Below are 20,710 nucleotides of genomic sequence, written 5' to 3'. Positions count from 1 at the left end.
CACATGAGTTTCATCTTTCCTGGCCCAGTGGTTCTTGAGAAGAAGATTTTTTTTTAAATGCCATTAATTTTTCTAATTCATAATTATCTCCCCTTGGAAAAGGGCGTGGCCCTTCATTTGAACAAACTTGAATCCCCTTTACCCAAGGATACTTTGTAGCAAGTTTGGTTGAAATTGGCCCAGTGGTTCTTGAGAAGAAGATGAAAATGTGAAAAGTTTACAACGACTACGAGGACAACGACAGACAACGGACAAATTTTGATCAGAAAAGCTCACTTGAGCCTTCGGCTCAGGTGAGCTAAAAAGGAAATGTATTCGTCATTGATAACAGTATCATTTGTGGAATTTGTTAATATTAGAATTCTCTTCCTTTGGTTGATAATTCATAGCAATTTCAGTTTTGAAAAAATACATCGATAATATGCTTATATATAAGTGCAAAAAGATGAGATAAAATTCAGCCAAAAAAGCAGCTTAAAACAGGGAAATATGTTTAGTTTTATGTTAACCATTAACTGTATTTTCTGGATAAAACTAAGAAAAAAATAAAGAAATGTACTTGGTACCTATATTTGCTTATTGATTTATAGTACATGTAGATTTTATTGTATAAAGTCATTGCTAGGTTCTAGTAGGTGGTGGGTTTTGACGGGGAAATGGGATGGGGGGTAGAAACAGAATGATTGGAAATTGTTTATACTCAAAACATGCTACAACTTTTGCAAAATAGTTTTAAATTAAGATGTTTATCAGTGCTAACAGACCTTTTTTAGTGCAGAAAGGTCAATATTTATTACATAAGAGTACGAAAATAAAAGAAAACGTCATATTTCTCGTTTATTTTATCATAAAGGTAATCAAACTTTTTTCACTGTTAAAATAAAAAACAAGAGGCCCATGGGCCTTATAGGTCACCTGAGTATCATGTAACAACTTCCAAAAAAAAACTGGTTCGTGTTTTAAACCATCATGAAATTCACAATTCATTTTCACACAAAGTTATCATATAATTATAAACTTAGCATGCTTACTCTATTTTAATACCCAGAAGTAGATCAGAGTAACAAAGAGAAAATGCACTTTTTATAACCAGTTGTGCACCTCACCCAAAAGGAACCACTGACCCAGGGGTCACATATTTCAAAGTTTGCAAATTTTGTCATAAAATGGTTGATTAAAACTAAAGAGCAGATTTCAAAGCATTAATTTATTTTCAGACTATGTGACCCCCCCCCTCCTGACCCAGGGGGCATAAAAAATAACCATTTTGCTAGATGCATCTTTCTTAATCATAAATATATATATATCTGGATCATTGGCATAAAACCCAGGAGCAAAGGTAAAGATTTTCAAAGAGTTAATGCATTTTCACTACATAATCAATAGAGCCCCGCCCTAACACCAGAGCCCCTGACCCTGGGGCCATAATAATCATAATTTTGGAAGTGACACTCTTGCTCATCATAAACTATGTACTTAGTTTGTTTATTTAATACCCAGAAGCAGAGAAGAAGATTTTCAAAGAATAATTAATGCATTTTCGCTATATAATCAATAGAGCCCCGCCCTAACACCAGAACCCTTGACCCTGGGGCCATTAAATTAACAATTTTGGAAGAAACACTCTTGCTCATCATAACTATTGGCTTAGTTTGTTTATTTAATACCCAGAAGCAGAGAAGAAGATTTTCAAAGAATTAATGCATTTTCATTATAAGATCAATAGAGCCCCACCCTAACACCAGAACCCCTGACCCTGGGGCCATAAAATTCACAATTTTGGAAGTGATACTTTTGCTCATCATAATATAAGTTAGTTTATTTAATACCCAAAAGAGAAGAAGATTTTCAAAGAAATAATGCATTTTTATATAATCAATAGAGCCCCGTAACAAAAAGTGGGGCCATAAAATTCACAATTTTGGAAGTGGCACTCTTGCTCATCATAACTATGTGCTTAGTTAGTTTATTTAATACCCAGAAGCAGAGAAGAAGATTTTCAAAGAATAAATGCATCTTCACTATATGATCAATAGAGCCCCGCCCTAACACCAGAACCCCTGACCCTGGGGCCATTAAATTCACAATTTTGGAAGAAGCACTCTTCCTCATCATTACTATGTGCTTAGTTAGTTTATTTAATACCCAGAAACAGAGAAGAAGATTTCCAAAGAAATATTGCATTTTCACTATATGATCAATAGAGCCCCGCCCTAACACCAGAACCCCTGACCCTGGGGCCATGAATTTCACAATGTTGGTAGAGGACTCAATGCTCATTACATTCATGCCAACAGCTTGCCTGCTTGATAAGATTTTTAAAGATTGCAATAATTTTGGTGGTTTTGGCCCCACCCCTCCGGCCCCAGGGGGGCAAGGACCATAAAATTCACAATTTTTGTTCCCCTTCACCCATAGATGTTGTATATAAAATTTGGTTGAAATTGGTTCAGTGGTTTCAACAAAATGTTCAAATGTTAACACACGGCGGACGACGGACGAAAACGGATAGCAATAGGTCACCTGAGTTACTCAGGTGACCTAAAAATGAATCATTTCTTTCAAAAAATATGAATAACAACATTTTCACACAAAGACTTTTAAAAATATTACCTATTATGCATGTCAGAATTGTAAAAAATGCACTACTATAATTTTTCATGCGAGATGAATTACAATTAATTTGCCTTCATTTAAAAGATACAAGTCATATAATTCAAATACCTGTTGATTTTGAAAGTGATTTGACATTTTTGGTTCTTTTTAGCGCATATTTGGGGTAGAACAATAATGTCTGAAAATCTATTTTTAGCATTTCACACCGTTTTTGCACGTGCTCCTGTGTAAAAATAAGCATGTAAAGATATTGTTTTTAATACCTACAAATTAAGAGCAAGTGGTCAGGAAAGAAATGTCAAAGTCAAATTTCGGACATAGGTCCCCCCTTAATGCTGTGTAATTGAAACTGAGAAGGATTTGAAGAAAATACACATTGTAACCAAATTATTTTCATTTGTCTCGCCGAGAAAGAAATTTATAAACTGTTTTTGAAGACACGACTGGCAGTTATAAATTTAAACTACCTTTTTTTATATATAAATGTTTTTTAAAAATTTGGAACAACAATTTTAATTGCCTGTTAAAAAGTTTGTTTGACCTGAAAAATTAACAACGCGAAGCCGGTGTATTCGCATCTCCAAATATCTGCAGACGTTGTTCGTCGGAGAAACCTACAGTACAAAAGCAATTTAGAGACAGATGAGGATAAATGTTCAGATCTCTGAAGATAACTGGTATTGACAGTCACAAATGTTTGAAAGCGGGCAATATTTGTGGGAAATCCCAGTTGTTATCTCCGTAAGTTGCTTTGACAAGAGGCCCAGGGGCCACATCGCTCACCTGAGCTCTGGCTATGTAAAACTAAAAGCAAAAATCAGTTCATTATTGAAAAATTTAAATATTAAAGTGGGATCGTAATTTGAACAAACTTGAACCTACACCACATGAAGATGCTTCCATGTAAATATGACTATTCATTCCTTTGCTGTTCTTGAGAAGAAGAATTAAAGATTTTACCCATGTATTCCTATGTTAAATTTTGAACCCCCCCCCCCCATTGTGGTCCCATCCCACCTCGAGGGGTAATGATTACCAGCGGATGCTTCCACATGAGTTTCAATTTTCCTGGCACAGTGGTTTTGGAGAAGAAGATTTAAAAAATATTATGTAAAACTTTGAGCCCCCATTGTGGCCCCATCCTATCCTCAAGGGTCATGATTTGAACAAACTTGAATCTACACTGCCACAGGATACATGTACTTCCACATGAGTTTCATCTTTCCTGGCCAATTGATTCTTGAGAAGATTTTTAAAGATTTTCCTTATGTATTCCTATGTTAAACTTTGACCCCCCCCCATCAGGGCCCCACCATACCCCCTGGGGATCATAATTTGAACAAACGTGAATCTACACTACCTGAGGATGCTTCAACATAAGTTTCATCTTTCATGACCCAGTGGTTTTTGCGAAGATTTTTTAAATGATTTTCCCTATGTATTCATATGTTAAACTATTAACCCACCCCTCCCCCCATCATGGCCCCACCATACCCCTGGGGGTCATGATTTGAACAAACCTAAATCTACACTACCTGAGGATGCTTCCACATGAGTTTCAACTTTCCTGGCCCAGTGGTTCTGGAGAAGAAGATTTTTAAAGATTTTCCCTATGTATTCCAATTTTAAACATTGACCCCTCCATTGTGGCCCCACCCTACCCCTGGAGGTCGTGATTTGAACAAATTTGAATCTGCACTACCTGAGGATGCTTCCACATGAGTTTCGTCTTTCCTCAGTGGTTCTTGAGAAGAAGACTTTTAAAACATGCCATTACTTTTTCACTAATTCATGATTATCTCCCCCTGGAAGAGGGCACGGACCTTCATTTGAACAAACTTGAATCCCCTTTACCCAAGAATGCTTTGTGGCAAGTTTGGTTGAAATTGGCCAAGTGGTTCTTGAGAAGATGAAAATGTGAAAAGTTTACAACGACGACGATAGACAACGGACAAATTTTGATCAGAATAACTCACTTGAGCCTTCGGCTCAGGTGAGTTAAAAACTGATGATACAGCATGGTGAGATCACCATGCATTAGACATAAACCTCATACAGGTAATATTTCACACACAATGACACTTTCCTATGTTAAAAATGTTACATATGGTCGCCCGTGCGGCGTAGTGGTTAGAGCGTTTGCTCTAGAGTCGCGGAGTAAGGAGTTAATCCTTACGTCGCGGGTTCGAATCCCACTTTGGGACGTGGAGACCGCTTCTTTGTCGGAGACCATTTTAACCGACAACTCGACTCGCAGTAGGTGCTGGCACGAAAAAAAATGTCTCATTGCCTCCTGAATCCCGAGTATCAATTTACATCTCTCCACCGGTAAGTCGGGGCGTCTCCCTGAGAGTTAAAAATAATCTAGAGGGACTTAAACAACAAACAAAAACATATCTGTAGATTTGAGTTTTACTAAGTCAAAATTAAACTGGCTTAATGATTAAAGACTGTTACGGGCAATTCCTGTGATAATTTAAGTAGACTTTTGTGAGGAGTGCTGACTTTTACATGTGACGGCTTACTCTAACACTAGGACAATGTAAGGAAGCTCTTTTGAGATATAAATAGTAACCTCAAAATTTAACTCAACGGAAATAACGGGTTATTTCAATGTACATATAACTTGTCTGGAAGAAACGACAACCACCCTACCCTCCTCTCCCGGTCTTCACATTTAAGTGCCCCTAACACCATACCCATGACCACTAAAATCCGTATATGATACAGGTTTAATTGTCCAAGTAATCCGTGAACGGTTCTCGCAAAAGTACGGAAGCTTATCTAGGACGTATCAAAAAATATTTTAGAATTCGATATAAAGAATTGTCGAATTTGTTATAACGAATTTAATTCCTTATAATAATTTCTTTGAATTCGTTATAACGAATTTAATCTGATATAATAAATTTGTTGAATTCGTTAAAACAAAATCAAAAATATAACGAATTAAATTCGTTTTAACGAATTCAAAGATTTGTTACAGGCTAAAAAAATAAATTCGTTTAAACAAGTTCTTAAGTTTGTTAAAATGAAATAAATTCGTTTAATCAAATTCAACAGTAAGGATCTATAGAAAAATATATATGAATTCGATTTAACGATTTGTGGAATTCGTTTTAACGATCTAATAATTCGTTATAACAAGTTTTAGAGTTCGTTTAAACAAGTTTTATTCTTATTAACAAAATTTTGAATTTGTTATAACGAATTCAACAAATTTGATTAAATTCATTATTACGAATTCAAAGAAATTGTTATAACGAATTAAATTCGTTATAACAAATTCGACAGTTCGTTATATTGAATTCAAAGGTCCTAAATGGGCTTCCCTTCAAAAGTCCACTATTACCTCAACAAAATTGTGTCCCAACATTGAAATTACTAACCCATAAAGTTTCCCATTTTACGCTTTTTAACATTGGTTAATTAAAAGTCACTTCATATCCTTTCATCATCATTCAAGACCAGAAAAGCTTCGAATTATCTGCTTAATATTTTTTCCATCCTTTAAATAACCATAAGTCTCTGTCGAGACTGAAGCTCTACTGGTTTGTACTTATAACAAATGAAGACAAAAGTAGCAGTTGGGACTTAAAACTTTACAACAGCAATACACAGAATTATAATGATCCTTGATTAAGTCTCTTTTTGTGGCAATATACTGCAATAAGACTACAGCTGTAGGAGTAGCTATTAATAAACTTTTAGAGTATTTTCAATTTTAGTAACCATGGCAACATCATTCCTCGAAATCAAAAATCGATATATAGAATTGTGTTTCTTAGTGTAGTCTACTCGAGTGCCAAATTATATTGAAATCAGAGCAAAACTTTAGGAGGTGTAGCATTTTTAAAGCATTTCAGAGAAATTTCTATTTTTAGAATCAAAGGCAACACCGTTCATCGAAATCAAAAATCGATATATAGAATTATGCATCTTAGTGTAGTCTACTTGTGTGCCAAGTTATAATAAAATCAGACTAAAACTATAGGAGGAGTAGCATATTGAAAGTATTTCACAGAAATTTCTATTTTTAGTAACCATGGCAACACCGTTCATTGAAATCTAAAATGGATACACAGAATTATGTATCTTAGTGTAGTCTACTTATGTGCCAAGTTATATTGAAATCAAACCAAAACTGTAGAAGGTGTAGCATTTTCAAAGTATTTCACAGAAATTTCTATTTTTAGTAACAAAGGCAACACCATTCATTGAAATCAAAAATCGATATATAGAATTATGTATCTTAGTGTAGTCTACTTGTTTGCCAAGTTATATCGAAATCAGACCAAAACTGTAGGAGGAGTAGCATTTTGAAAGTATTTCACAGAAATTTCTATTTTTAGTAACAAAGGCAACACCGTTCATCGAAATCAAAAATCGGTATATAGAATTATGTATCTAATTGTAGTCTACTTGTGTGCCAAGTTATATTGAAATCAGACCAAAACTGTAGGAGGAATAGCATTTTGAACGTATTTCACAGAAATTTCTATTTTTAGAAACAAAGGCAACTCCGTTCATCGAAATCAAAAATCAATACACAGAACTATGTATCTTAGTGTAATCTACTTGTGTGCCAAGTTATATTGAAATCAGACCAAAACTGTAGGAGGAATAGCATTTTGAACGTATTTCACAGAAATTTCTATTTTTAGAAACAAAGGCAACTCCGTTCATCGAAATCAAAAATCAACATACAGAACTATGTATCTTAGTGTAGTCTACTTGTGTGCCAAGTTATATTGAAATCAGACCAAAACTGTAGGAGGAGTAGCATTTTGAAAGTATTTCACAGAAATTTCTATTTTTAGTAACCATGGCAACACACTTCATCGAAATCAAAAATCGATATACAGAATTATGCATCTTAGTGTAGTCTACTTGTGTGCCAAGTTATACTGAAATCAGACTAAAACTGTAGTAGGAGTAGCATTTTGAAAGTATTTCACAAAAATTTCTATTTTTAGTAACCACGGCAACACCGTTCATCGAAATCAAAAATCGATATACAGAATTATGTATCTTAGTGTAGTCTATTTGTGTACCAAGTTATACTGAAATCAGACCAAAACTGTAGGAGGAGTAGCATTTTGAAATTATTTCACAGAAATTTCTATTTTTAGTAACCACGGCAACACCGTTCATCGAAATCAAAAATCGATATATAGAATTATGTATCTTTGTGTAGTCTACTTGTGTGCCAAGTTATATTGAAATCAAACCAAAACTGTAGGAGGAGTAGCATTTTGAAAAATTGTTTACAGACAGACAGACGGACGGACGCCGGACGCAGTACTATCGCACAAGCTCTTCTGGTCTCTGACCAGTAGAGCTAAAAACAAAGTTAAAGTTTAGGCGAATGAATTACAGTATACTAGTACCTTACTCCTACAAGTAAGAGCCTCGGTTAACGTCCCTACGCTCCTTATATACCTCGGACTCTTACATCCGAAGGCCATTTTCTAACGAGCTCGTTCCGCCTGAGATTTTGGGCGGAACGTATCGTGCGTGAAATAACCTGTTAACAAGTAATTTTCAGGTACCTACGTGTTTGCATGGGGTATGAAAGTCACAAGAAATCATAAAATCCATTTTATTCAGTGTGCATTATTGTTAATTAATGAAAATTGTCATTATTCCAATTTGTCACCAGAAGTACTTTCGATTTGACTTCACATTAATTTTGCGGATTGCTTGTCAGAAAACGAAATTTTCGTTGCGTTAAACTAGTTTCGTTTCGTCAGATTTTCTGCATTCCATTTCCGAATTTTAAACAGGCAACTTGTTTCAATTTTTGCTTCGATTTAAAAAATAATGAATTTATTGCTAATACGAGAGGTTAACAGTTGTTTTTGCGTAAGTTTAATCGTAAATATTGACTGAGTATTTTATTATTTCGTACCATTCGTTAATATACAAAGCCTTATTTTTTAATTAAATAATTTATTTCCACTTGGGGTTTCAGAGGCGAGAATTTTTACAATGGATGCTAGAGGTTACGCGGCGCCAAGTCAAAAGGATCTCTCCGTGAACCTCTAGCATGCTGGAGTAACTAGTAACTCTCCTTTATAATTAGGATGATCATTAACAGTTATGAAATTTTAAAATTTCTTGGTTATGTTGTGGCAAACGTCGTGAATCCCATTCTTGTCGAGATTTGTTTTTATGAAATTGTTACATAATTTCTTGACTATATGAGGAATTGTTTGAATGTTTTGTTTATAACATGACTCTGGTAACCGACTTCAAAAATGTGTGATTAACATCATATAACTTGGAATTTTTCTCATCTTGAAACTTTATAAATGTCATTGACTTATGATCACGATTCACCAGTTAGTCTTACGCAACTTTCTTCGTTTTTTTTTTATCCTCACTATAAATCCTCTTCAATTTCAGGTGACCTATTGCTATCTGTTTTCGTCCGTCGTCGTCAATCGGTCGTAACTTTTGAACATTTTCAGCTTCCTCTCTGGAACCACTCAACCAGTTTCAACAAAATTTGGTATAGAGCATCTATGGATGACGGGGAAATAAAATTATGAATTTCATGGTCCCTGCCCCTCTGGGGCCTGAGAAATGGGGCTAAAACTACCAAAAGCAATGCAATCTTTAAATATCGTCTTCACTCCTGTATATCAAGCAGTCATAGTGTTAGCATACTTGTAATGAGCAGTGAGCCCTCTACCAGAATTGTGAAATTCATCGCCCCAGGATCAGGGGTTATGGTGTTAGGGCTTGGCTATAGATACTCGACAAAAAAGAAACGCATATTCAGATTAAACATGATAATCTAAGTTTGCAGTTTAATCCTTATTTTTTTAAAAGTGATTTTAGTGGGTTTTGATAAAAATTAAATATATCATGTGTTGCGAGTAGAAAAGTGAAGTTTATGTCATGGTCGATGCTTCCAAATTCTTGGCGCATACCGTTTAAACTAATCCATATGTCCTTTGCGACGTCTAAGCGCTAGTGAATTTCCAATGTACGGATGTCATGCACGAATACCAGCTCCTTAGTCTCTTGCGAACAATTTATGCACTTTTGTGCCGATTTTTTCATTTAGCAAATGTAGCAGCAGTTTTTACAGCAAGTTCTGAATCGCGTGAGATGCTGAAGGGGGGGGGGGGATCAGACGGTCCTGCCTGGATGTGGTTACCTGCGGACGGCTAATTCTTGGTCTTTCGACGATAGTTTAACGGCTGCAAGGCCCATTGATGTATTCCAAATGCAGTTGCAACCTCCTGTTGCGTAGCTCCGTTTAGTATCATTGTTAGCCTGGTTGTGTTCATCTTTGTTTCGGCGTGGCATTGCAGCATCAACACTGCAATCAAATCTTAAATATGGGTTTAATAGGAGTGTTACAATGAAGCGCATTGAAGTGGTAAAATTTTCCAATCGGACGAAACGTTCTGAGTCATGTTTTGAACGTCAATTATAACATAACGACACGCCCATTTCTTTAGAAACGAGAAAGGAATATTCGTCGTTATGTTTTGGGACCCTACACTTTCCGCGACAAGCAAAATGAGTTACACTGAAATGAAGATTTTTAAATAAGAAAGAGCTATGTATAGAGTTCCCGCTTATGTTAAACACGCATTGCAACGGATTTGTACATAATTATGATTTTATTATGTTGATTGGAGTTACTATAACACATGTATCGGTCGAACACGTGCTTACTCGGTGTTTATGTAGACCGTCAATTTCATTGGCTATTATATTTATGAAATACCTGTTCTATAGGTATTCGATTGAATCATTTGACCGAATTTTCCTTTCTAAAGAAATGGGCGTGTCTAAAGATAGCTCAAAACGTTCCATTCAAACAGAAAATTTTACCACTTCAATGCGCTTCATTGTAATAGTTTCTCTAAATCCAAATTATCAACGAAAATAGACGTCCGATTCAGAAGAAATTATGAAAAACACTACTTTCATAAACACGTTTAATCAAGGGAAATAATTCAACACTTGGGTTTTAAAACCCCATGTTGTCCTTTTAATAGGTCACAGGTATCCAATGATATAAAAAATAGTTGTTCCATGTGCATTTGAAAAATTTCTTTGACGAGTAAAGCAATATGCGTTTCTTTTTTTGTTGAGTATAGATCATTTAGTGAAAGTGCATTGTTTCTTTGAAAATCTTCTCTGCTCCAAAGTATTAAACAAACTAAGTAAGTACATAGTTATGATGACCAAGAGTGCCTCTTCCAAAATTGTGAATTTCATGGCTCCTGGGTCAGGGATTCTGGTGTTAGGGCGGGGCTATATAGATCATATAGTGAAGGTACATTATATTTTTGAAAGTCTTCTTCTCTGCTCTTGGGTATTAAACAAACAAACTAAGTACATAGTTATGAGTTCTGATGACCAAGAGTGCCTCTTCCAAAATTGTGAATTTCATGGCCCCTGGGTGAGGGGTTCTGGTTTTAGGGCAAGGCTACATGGATCATATAGTGAAAGTGCATAATTTCTTTGAAAATCTTCCTCTCTGCTCCTTGATATTAAACAAACTAACTAATGAAATAGTTATGAGTTATGATAATCAAGAGTACCTCTTCCAAAATTGTGAATTTCATGGCCCCTGGATCAGGGGTTCTGGTGTAAGGGGGCACTTTTGATTATATATTTAAAATACATTAATTCTTTCAAAATCTTTTTAGTTATGATGATCAAGAGTGCTTCTTCTAACATTGTGAATTTCATGGCCCCTGGTTCAGGGGTTTTGTTGTATTGGGGGTGTTGCTAAAACGCGGAACGGAACGGAAAACGGAAATTTTTTTATCAAACAAATTACATAGATTCGATATAAATAAGATAAAAGAGCAATATTCTTGATGTTAAAGTCATATTTAATAAAAATTTATTTTATATTCAAGAATCATGCACACCCTCCGCTCAGAACTGGAGTGGTGTACAAGCCATGCCCCCTCCCCCCTTTCAACACGCCTGTTGCAATTAGGTCAAGGAAGGTTAAGTGGTAGTGTTTGGGAAAAAATGGTACTGAAAAAAATTCGATCCCATCCACCCCTTCTCCTAATGAAATAAGAATTTTCATCTTTTTTTTTTTTGTTTTGCTTGTCAAATTTTTTGTATGTTGGAAATTTATGTTGCAAATTTTTTACTGATCCCCCCCAGCCCTCTTTCAATTTGTTTCCAATGCCAATGTCTGCAAAGACAAAATTAACTAGTTTTGACATTCAGACTATGCACGGAGTGTCGAATTCGCGAATCGATCATGAAAGGGGGAGAGACAGTTTCGCGATTGGGTAGGAACCGACAGACATATTAAAATTGAATTTATTAAACCTTAATTATATTTTAGACACAAAAGGGTGGCATATCTATGACAATTTCTCAGACCTTTCCGATGAGCGGGAAAACAAACTCATTTTTACGGGGTATTCATAGACACCTTGTACCCCCCCCCCCAACATACACATATGCACCGCAAAGAAACAAATTTAACTTATTATATCTATCACATGAAAATTTTGTCTTTCCAGAATTTAAATATATAGAAAGCAACTCTATTTTGTATAAAATTTTAACAACCAGTGTGTATAAGAGATGTTTATTCGAGCTTGCCGTAAAGGTTTGCCCTAAACGTAATCTTATATATATATTTTTTTTTTCACATTTACTTTCTCTTTCCATGGTTCATCTAGATATCAAATATTTGCTCCTCCAGTCATAACCTTTTTACCACGGAAATGTTCGTTCAAGATGACATCCTCACACTTTTTGTGTAACGTAATTAACGTAGTAAGTTAGCGTAAAAATAGTACTAAAAGATGTTGGAGTTGGAACTTATCCCCCCTCCCAAATCAAACAGTTGACTTTTTTGTGTTTTTGCTTGTCAATACTTTTCAAGTTCGTTACCCCCCTTTTTTCAAATTCGATTCTAGGTGACTGCTATGTTAGCGATTTTCGTAAAAGACTGAGCATGACAAAATCACCTTGTATTTAATAGTGAGGGATTGAATATGTACAAGATATATCATTTATGATAAAATTTGTGTGTTTTAAGTGATTTAATACATAATAATATATTCCGTTTTCCGTTCCGTTCCGCTTTCCGTTCCGTTTTCCGTTCCGCGTTTTAGCAACACCCGTTGTATGGGGGGGGGGGGGGGCTCTATTGATTATAAAGAGAAATTACATTAATTCTTTCAAAATCTTTTTCATTGCTCTTGGGTAATAAACAAAGTATCACGAGCAAGAGTGACTTTTAAAAAAAAAAGTGATTTCCATGTCCTCCAGGGCAAGGGGTTTTGGTGTTAGGGTGGGGCTCTATTAATTATGTAGTGAAAGTGCATTTATTCTGTTAAATAATCATTTCTAATCCATAGTGTTGAGCAGATAAACAAGGTGTATATTTATTATGAATAGGATCGAGTGCTTTTTACAAATTTTTAAAAACTTTATGGTACCAGGGTGAAGGGATTTTGTATCTCCTTTTTTGGGGAAGGGGGGGGGGTCTATTGATAATACAGTGAAAATGTGGTACCTTTAACTAAGTGCAGACCTTAGTGCAGAGTTATGATGATGAAGATATTTCGTTCAGATTTGTGAATTCATGACACTGGATCATGAGTTTTTGGTGTTAGATAGGGCTGTGTTGAATCTTGAAGTTGTTGTATTATACTTTGGTGACCCATAAGGCCCTTGGGCCTCTTGTGTTGATAAAGATACTAAGTATAAAAAAGGAGTTCTTATGTACTAATTGAAACGCTTTAATGTTTAGCAATTTGAGAGGAACTGCAGAATTTTCTATCGTTCATAGCGAGTATTATAACATCTATGAGTGACCTTAATCCAATATTATGAGTATCTAAGGATGCAGGCCTGGAATGACACTGAATTTTACGATGTAGCAGACCTCTTGTGGAATATAATACGTCCGAATTCGGGAAAGCTGAACATTATCACCTAAGATGCAATATGAGAGAGAATAATTGTGATTAATATTGTGACACTATAGATTGTGTGTTGGACGTTTTCTTAATCGTTTTATTTTCTTCCGTCGTTTTATACTTGTGTGATAATTGAACATATTCAATCGCTTTTACAATGAAAGAGTTTGTTAACAAATTTCAAACATTATTTAGCAATTAATCAACTTTTTTTCTTTTCTTGTCATGCTAATCGAAGCGTGCATTACATTTAATGAGGAAACAGAGTAGTTTAATGTCCATCATTGTTTTTGTGTATGTTCACCTGTGTATTAGATAAGTGATCAGAAATAAGAGAATCAGTCTATGTGGAAATCTGTAAGTTGCTTTAGTAGGAGTGGAATAAGTCGATACACTATAAGAATTCGATGTACTCACAAACGCCAGTCAGAGAGCAGACCGATAAATGGCGCAGAGAATGTTCGGATTATTTTGCTAATTACCCAGCAACGCGTTTCATGTGCGCGTTCACTAACTTGTGGAGTTCTCCCGTAATTATTTTGAGATCATTACTTATTTTATGTGAATGTGATAAGTAGATAAGGCCTTGATACATTTTTGAATAAACGTTTCTAGCGATGAATCTAAACGAGACGTTTAATTTTTCTGACTTTGATACCCGGAATCATGAGTATCCCCTACATATGCTCGAGTCAACGCCCGCCGGTGAGGCGGCTGTGAAAATTACAGTATATGTTCTACTTATTTTGATAGCCCTAATTGGAAATACTCTCATCATATTGGTGGTGCTTAAAAATAAACGAATGCAAACGACCACAAACTATTTTCTTGTTAATTTGGCGGTGTCCGATTTGGTAGTTTCTTTAAGCTGCTCTTGGGTCCACCTGGTGGATGATTTGACTGAAGGATGGGTTCTTGGAGAATTTTTCTGTCCATTCAACACTTTTGCTCAAGGTAGGATTCTTTTTTCCAATTCAGTAACTCAGGGATATCTGTATACATTGTGGTATGGTTTCCATTTTTGATGTCAATTTATTTTTGTGGTGGGAGGAAAAATCAAACGGTGTTTAACTTTTTTAAATCAAAGTTCTGACTGTTATTTTAAAATTTTGTTCGAAAAGCTTTATATAATCAAGATGTCAAAGTGTTACTTATAAGAACTCATTTGATGTGCATGTCATTAAAGTCAATATGTACATCATGTATGTTTTCTTTTGAAGATTGAAATTGGAAATAAAAGTCAAGTGGTTGGAGACTTGAACGCCCCTACTTAATGTAATAATGACATATATCTGATAAATAAATCACGCATTCAGAATGCATGCACATATGCTTGCATTGTAAAAAAAAAATAACTAGTTAATGTCACGAAGAAAACTAGTAGATTTACTGTCCATACAGTCACTACCTTAATAGTAGTTTTACCCGATATTGGTATATTTACTAGATAAGATTAGTAAATTTAGAATTGATGAGTAACTTTCACTAGGTACATGTATCTAAGTATTTATACGACCCCCGCTCCACAACTCACTATTTTAACCAGTAAACTGAAAGTTTACTAATCACTACCAATGCTTTACGAAACACACTAGTTAAATTCATTAGGTTTTTCTTTCAGTGTGATAACACTAACGAAAAAAATTTGAAATAAATATAATGGTAAAAAGAATTCGTCAATATCATTAAATTGATCAATTACACTGAAAATTGCGTTACTTGAATATATATCGCATATAAAGTAGAAAATCTTGAAAAAGCAGAGAAGACGTGCAAGTGATTCACGAGTTTTTTCAAAAATATTCCGCACCACTTTTGTTTTTGCTAGGATCTTGTTTCAATTCTTGAAACAATGTTTTAAATAAAAATACTTTTAATGATAATCTGATTTTCTTTTATTTTTTTTCAAATATAAAAGAGCAAAATTAAAAAAAGAGTGAAATGCTGAATTTTTTTGAAAACAAGTTTTAATGCTAATAACTTGTTTTATACATGTAATAACAATTTAACAGAACAAGTCAATTAATTTTTCTAGTATTGATAACACCGTAAAGTGTCTTTTGCATCCACAACCTCGGGAAAAGGTGTTTTATTTCCTTTTTACATTTTAAACCTTGATCTATACGTAGATTTTAATTATATATATAAATATATTAGAAATAATAAAAACCTTGGACGAAAAAGTAAGCGTAATTGGTTTGATGTTTAATTTATTTTGAGAAAGAAACATGTAGGTTTTCCCCATTTCTTAATTACAAACGTATAAATACTTCACATTCATTATGATATTTTGAGTTGGCAAGATTTTGGCTACCCGAGTTCAGATATTTTTTGAATTCAGATCTAAAGCAAATGCCAATTTTGCTAACAACGTCTCTGGTTGGTCCAATCAAAGGTGGATCTTATATCCAATAAATATGAGATCTGCTTTTAGAGAGAGATCTAGAGTAGCAGATTTCAAAGCACTGAATTTGCACAATTACTTTTATTGAAGCCGGAAAACCAGAATACGGTATAATTTTAATGTTTGCTTTTTGCAGAACCCAGACACTGGCCCGGACCCCCCTTTTGAGCCTAAAAAAACACAATGTTTGATAAATCAATGTTTCTTGGTGTGGCTGTGGGCCCCTACCCTGACCTAAAACTGGCCCCCGTTTTCAAAATTTCTGGATCCGCCACTGTCAGATACTGTAGAGGTGTGATGAACACACGCCGTTAAGGTATTAGAACTATTCATTCAATAAAGCAATTTTACAGAGAGTTGGAATACGAATTTAATAATATCAATCTCACTTTGGTACCGGTTATAATACTTTTTACCGCCATAATTATATCGACATTTATTAAGTACACAATTTGATTCTGGATTAAAGAAATTTTTAATTCTAAAATAGAAGTTTCTTGAGTGCAATTATTTTTCTTCGATTACACCAGTGTGAATGGTGATAAAGAACATCAGTATTAAGACTTATCTTATCTGTTACATAACTGCAGCGGTTACTTGATCTTGTGTGTTTAATTTATACGTGCTTCTTTGATATGATGCTGAAATCACGCAAATTAATGTAGTTAACCTCGATCTGAAAAGGTGAGGCAAACGAACTAAATAATGCCTGGTTTTAATTCTGCTTACGGGTTCGAAGTTGGTATTTGATAGCCTGAAAGGTATTTGGTTACTGCATATCCGACCTGGAATTAACCCCTATTGCCCTGTTTCAGATGAGCATTATTATCCAGGTTTTCACATTTACGGAATTTTCGCTTACACATGTATCTTAATTTTTTATATCGATAAATCATTTTTAGCTCACCTGAGCCAAAGGCTCAAGTGAGCTTTTCTGATCACATTTTGTCCGTCTGTAAACTTTTCACATTTTCGACTTCTTTTCAAGAACCACTGGGCCAATTATAACCAAACTTGGCACACATCATCCTTGGGTGAAGGGGAATTTAAATTGTTAAAATTAAGGGCCAAGTCCCCTCACAAGGGGAGATAATCAAGAAAAGACAAAAATAGGGTGGGTTCATTAAAAAATCTTCTTCTCAAGAACCACTGGGCCAGAAAAGCTGAAACTTACGTGGAAGCATCCTGAGGTAGTGTAGATTCTAAATTTTATAAATCATGACCCCCGGGGGTAGGGCGGGGCCACAATGGGGAATCAAAGTTTTACATAGAAATATATAGGAAAAATCTTTGAAAATCTTCTTCTCAAGAACCACTGGGCCAGAAAAGCTGAAACTTATGTGAAAGCATTCTTGGGAAGTGTAGATTTTAAATTGTTCAAATCATGACCCCCAGGGGTAGGGCGGGGTCACAATGGGGAATCAAAGTTTTACATAGAAATATATAAGAAAAATCTTTGAAAATCTTCTTCTCAAGAACCACTGGTCCAGAAAAGCTGAAACTTATGTGGAAGCATTCTGGGGTAGTGTAGATTCTAAATTGTTCAAATCATGACCCCCGGGGGTAGGGCGGGGCCACAATGGGGAATCAAAGTTTTACATAGAAATATATAAAAAATCTTTGAAAATCTTCTTCTCAAGAACTACTTGGTCAGAAAAGCTGAAACTTATGTGAAAGCATCCTGGGGTAGTGTAAAATTTGAATTTTCAAATCATGACCCCCGGGGGCAGGGCGGGGCCGCAATGGAGAATCAAAGTTTTACATAGAAATATATAGGAAAAATCTTTGGAAATCTTCTTCTCAAGAACCTTTGGTTCAGAAAAGCTGAATCTTATGTGGAAGCATCCTGGGGTAGTGAAGATTCTAAATTGTTCAAATCATGACCCCCGGGGGTAGGGTGGGGTCACAATGGGGAGTCAAATTTTTACATAGAAATATATAGGAAAAATCTTTGAAAATCTTCTTCTCAAGAACCACTTGGCCAGAGAAGCTTAAACTCATGTGCACTTGGAAGCATTCTGGGGTAGTGTAGATTTCAAAATGTCTAAATTATGATCAGTGGGGTAAGACAAGGGGGAAATCTGGTAAAGAACAAAATGGTCAAAGCTTCTCAGGTGAGCGATGTGGCCCATGGGTCTCTTGTTGTATATACCGTCTACTTCATCAGGCTGTTGATAAAAAAGAGTTTTGGCCACCAGTTTTGTGAACCTTGAAAGTTTAAAGAAGGAAGAGGACAAATAGTATTTATTTAATATGGAGTCACGAAGTAAGGAGTTGATCCTTACGTCGCGGGCTCGAATCCCACTGTGGGATGTAGAGACCGGTCCTTCGGATGAATACGTAAAAACCGAGGTCCCGTGTCGCAGTAGATACTGGCACGAAAAAGGCGTAAAAAAAATGATTGAAAAAGATGATTAAAAAGTATGCTTCGTTTTAGATACAGCAAATTCGCGCGTCAATGCATCAAACTTCCTTTTTGAATTAGTTCTGGAATTTTGTGCTCAATACTCAACGTCAAAGTAAATTGCTTCCAATCTAAGAAACTTAAACGAAATTGAATATATCTTTTTAGCGTGTATAACCCTATATTTGATTACTTTTTGGTCCAATGAGACAACATCGACACCTTTCATCCATTTGGCACGAGAGTACACTTTATCTTGGATATAAACAAGATTATTCTATTGAATTTCCGTTAGAAAAACAGATAATTGACCAGAAACTATTGAAGAGTTCTTTAAAACAAAGCTATGAATGTACAGGGAAGCTCTTTTTTGAAAATATTCGTCTCAAAAATAGCAACAGCATAATTTTATGTGTAGATAATAAGAATTTTAACAATACAAATTATAAATACAATACAAATAAAAAATTATACAATACAAATAAGAATGGAAAAGATTGAATATTGTGCAGCATTTGACAAGCCATAATATAAAAAAAAATAATACATTTTAAAGTTTTGTTCTTCATGAATTAATCATATTAACAAAAAAAAAACATCCATGGGAAGTGATTTAAGTTTGACCAAATTATGTTCACCGAGTACTGGTTTGAGCACAACAGGTAATAAAAAAATATATACATGTAAAATCTTCGAGAAATCTTCTCAAGAACAATCAACACATTAATACAGAGAGTGAACATCCAAGATTTCCCCCTTGACCGTCGTGGTTAGAGTTGACTAAAACAGAGGGATCAAATTTTAAATATATATGAAATATCTTTCAAAGTGTTCATCTTACATGTAAGAACAACAGAGTCAAAATTGTTCAAACAATGTCATAAAGGAAATCCTCAGGGTTGGTTCCAGTCATGACCCTCCGCGCAGGGTAGTATGGTCACAACCGGAGATCAAAGTTTTATGTAGGACAATTCAAATACAAAGGGTTCAACAATTGAACACATTACCTTAGTTTTGAATAAAACTTTAGGCATGATGTCAATAGGATATTGGTTGTGCTCATCATGCTACCCATTTATTTCTGTTTAGGCGAAAACGCTGCAAACATGAAATAATACAAGTAACTAGTGCTAATTGTAACGGGGACCGTTACAGATGTTCCCCAAACGCTCCCCAACTCCCATTTGGTGCCATATTCCCTGTAAGCTTCATTAAATAAGACAAACTCTATGCATCTGAGATTTTAACAACATTTACAAAGAAGTGTACAAAAATCATTTAAACTTAAGCATTGCACGCGTGCACATGTGAATGCATTTGCGTCATGACCATATCATCTTGTCTACACAATCTATATTTTTAATACACTGAATATTAAAGTATTTAATCCAAAATTATTTAAAAAATACGCTCATTCAAGTGTATTTTTGATTTTACGCATTTCTCGTGCACGCACGTGCATACATGAGCATGGTGACCATATATCTTGTAGAAGTCCATTACATCTATCTATGTTCATAAATTCCACCCCGTTTGGGTGAAAACTAAGGGAGTTATAGCTGTTTAAAGTTTCAGCCAATCAGATTGCAGCACATGTACACGCACGTGTATGCATGTGCATGGTGACCATACCTACTTGTAGAAGTCCATTATATCTATCAATGTTCCAGATCCCATCCTGTTTGGTTGAAAACCAAGGGAGTTATAGCTGTTTAAAGTTTCAGCCAATCAGATTGTAGCGCACGTGCATGCACGTGTTTTCATGATAATTGCTTTATTTCATGTTGTAGGATATCCTAATGCATGACTATGTTCAAAATTTCAAAGGATTTCGTCAAAAAACAAGAAAGATATTGAGACTTTAGTTGCAGCCAATCAGAGCGAAGTGCACGTGCATGCGCGTGAGATCTTGCTATTTTCATCATGTCGTCATGTCTATACTACTGATATATCCTCACATTATGAGTTTCAAAGCATTTCATCTAAAAATAGAACAGTTGTGGTTATATCTATTATATTGGTCATTTCACGTGTTGCACGTGCACGCTCTTGCAAGCACGTGCGCGCAAAATGACCTTGATTCCGCAAATCTACATAACATGTCTACTAACCCTAAAAAGGTTTTACCTACATCGGACGAACAGTTTACAAGATCATTCCCGGACAAAAAAGTTCCAGGAAGAAGAAGAAGAAGAAGAAGAAGAAGAAGAAAAATAACTAGTGCTAATTGTAACGGGGACCGTTACAGATGTTCCCCAAACGCTCCCCAACTCCCTTTTGGTGCCATATTCCCTGTTATCTCTATTAAATAAGAAATACTTTATGGAATTTAGACTTAATCAAGGTCTTCCAAGA

At 35.2% G+C, this 20,710-nt stretch overlaps 1 protein-coding gene across 3 annotated transcripts in view; it reads left to right on the top strand.

Moving 5' to 3' along the window:
- LOC134266003 (QRFP-like peptide receptor) overlaps positions 1-20,710 on the top strand; it is a 179,760-nt gene that overhangs the window by 135,281 nt on the left and 23,769 nt on the right. Inside the window, exon 2 of one of the 3 annotated variants that reach the window (XM_062748228.1) lies at positions 14,123-14,501. In XM_062748228.1, the coding sequence (XP_062604212.1) occupies positions 14,165-14,501 (337 nt within the window). In that variant the 5' untranslated portion in view covers positions 14,123-14,164. Of the gene's footprint in view, positions 1-13,718; positions 14,502-20,710 lie in introns of those variants that run through there. The other 2 variants (XM_062748234.1, XM_062748220.1) reach the window with 2 other exon arrangements.

This window comes from Saccostrea cucullata, unplaced genomic scaffold (genome assembly GCF_032062105.1).
Source record: "Saccostrea cucullata isolate Sc308-1 unplaced genomic scaffold, CSIRO_AGI_Scuc_v1 ctg157, whole genome shotgun sequence".
NCBI lineage: Eukaryota > Metazoa > Mollusca > Bivalvia > Ostreida > Ostreidae > Saccostrea > Saccostrea cuccullata.
Note: the sequence above shows the minus strand (reverse complement) of the source record. Positions and strands in the feature narration are given on the sequence as shown.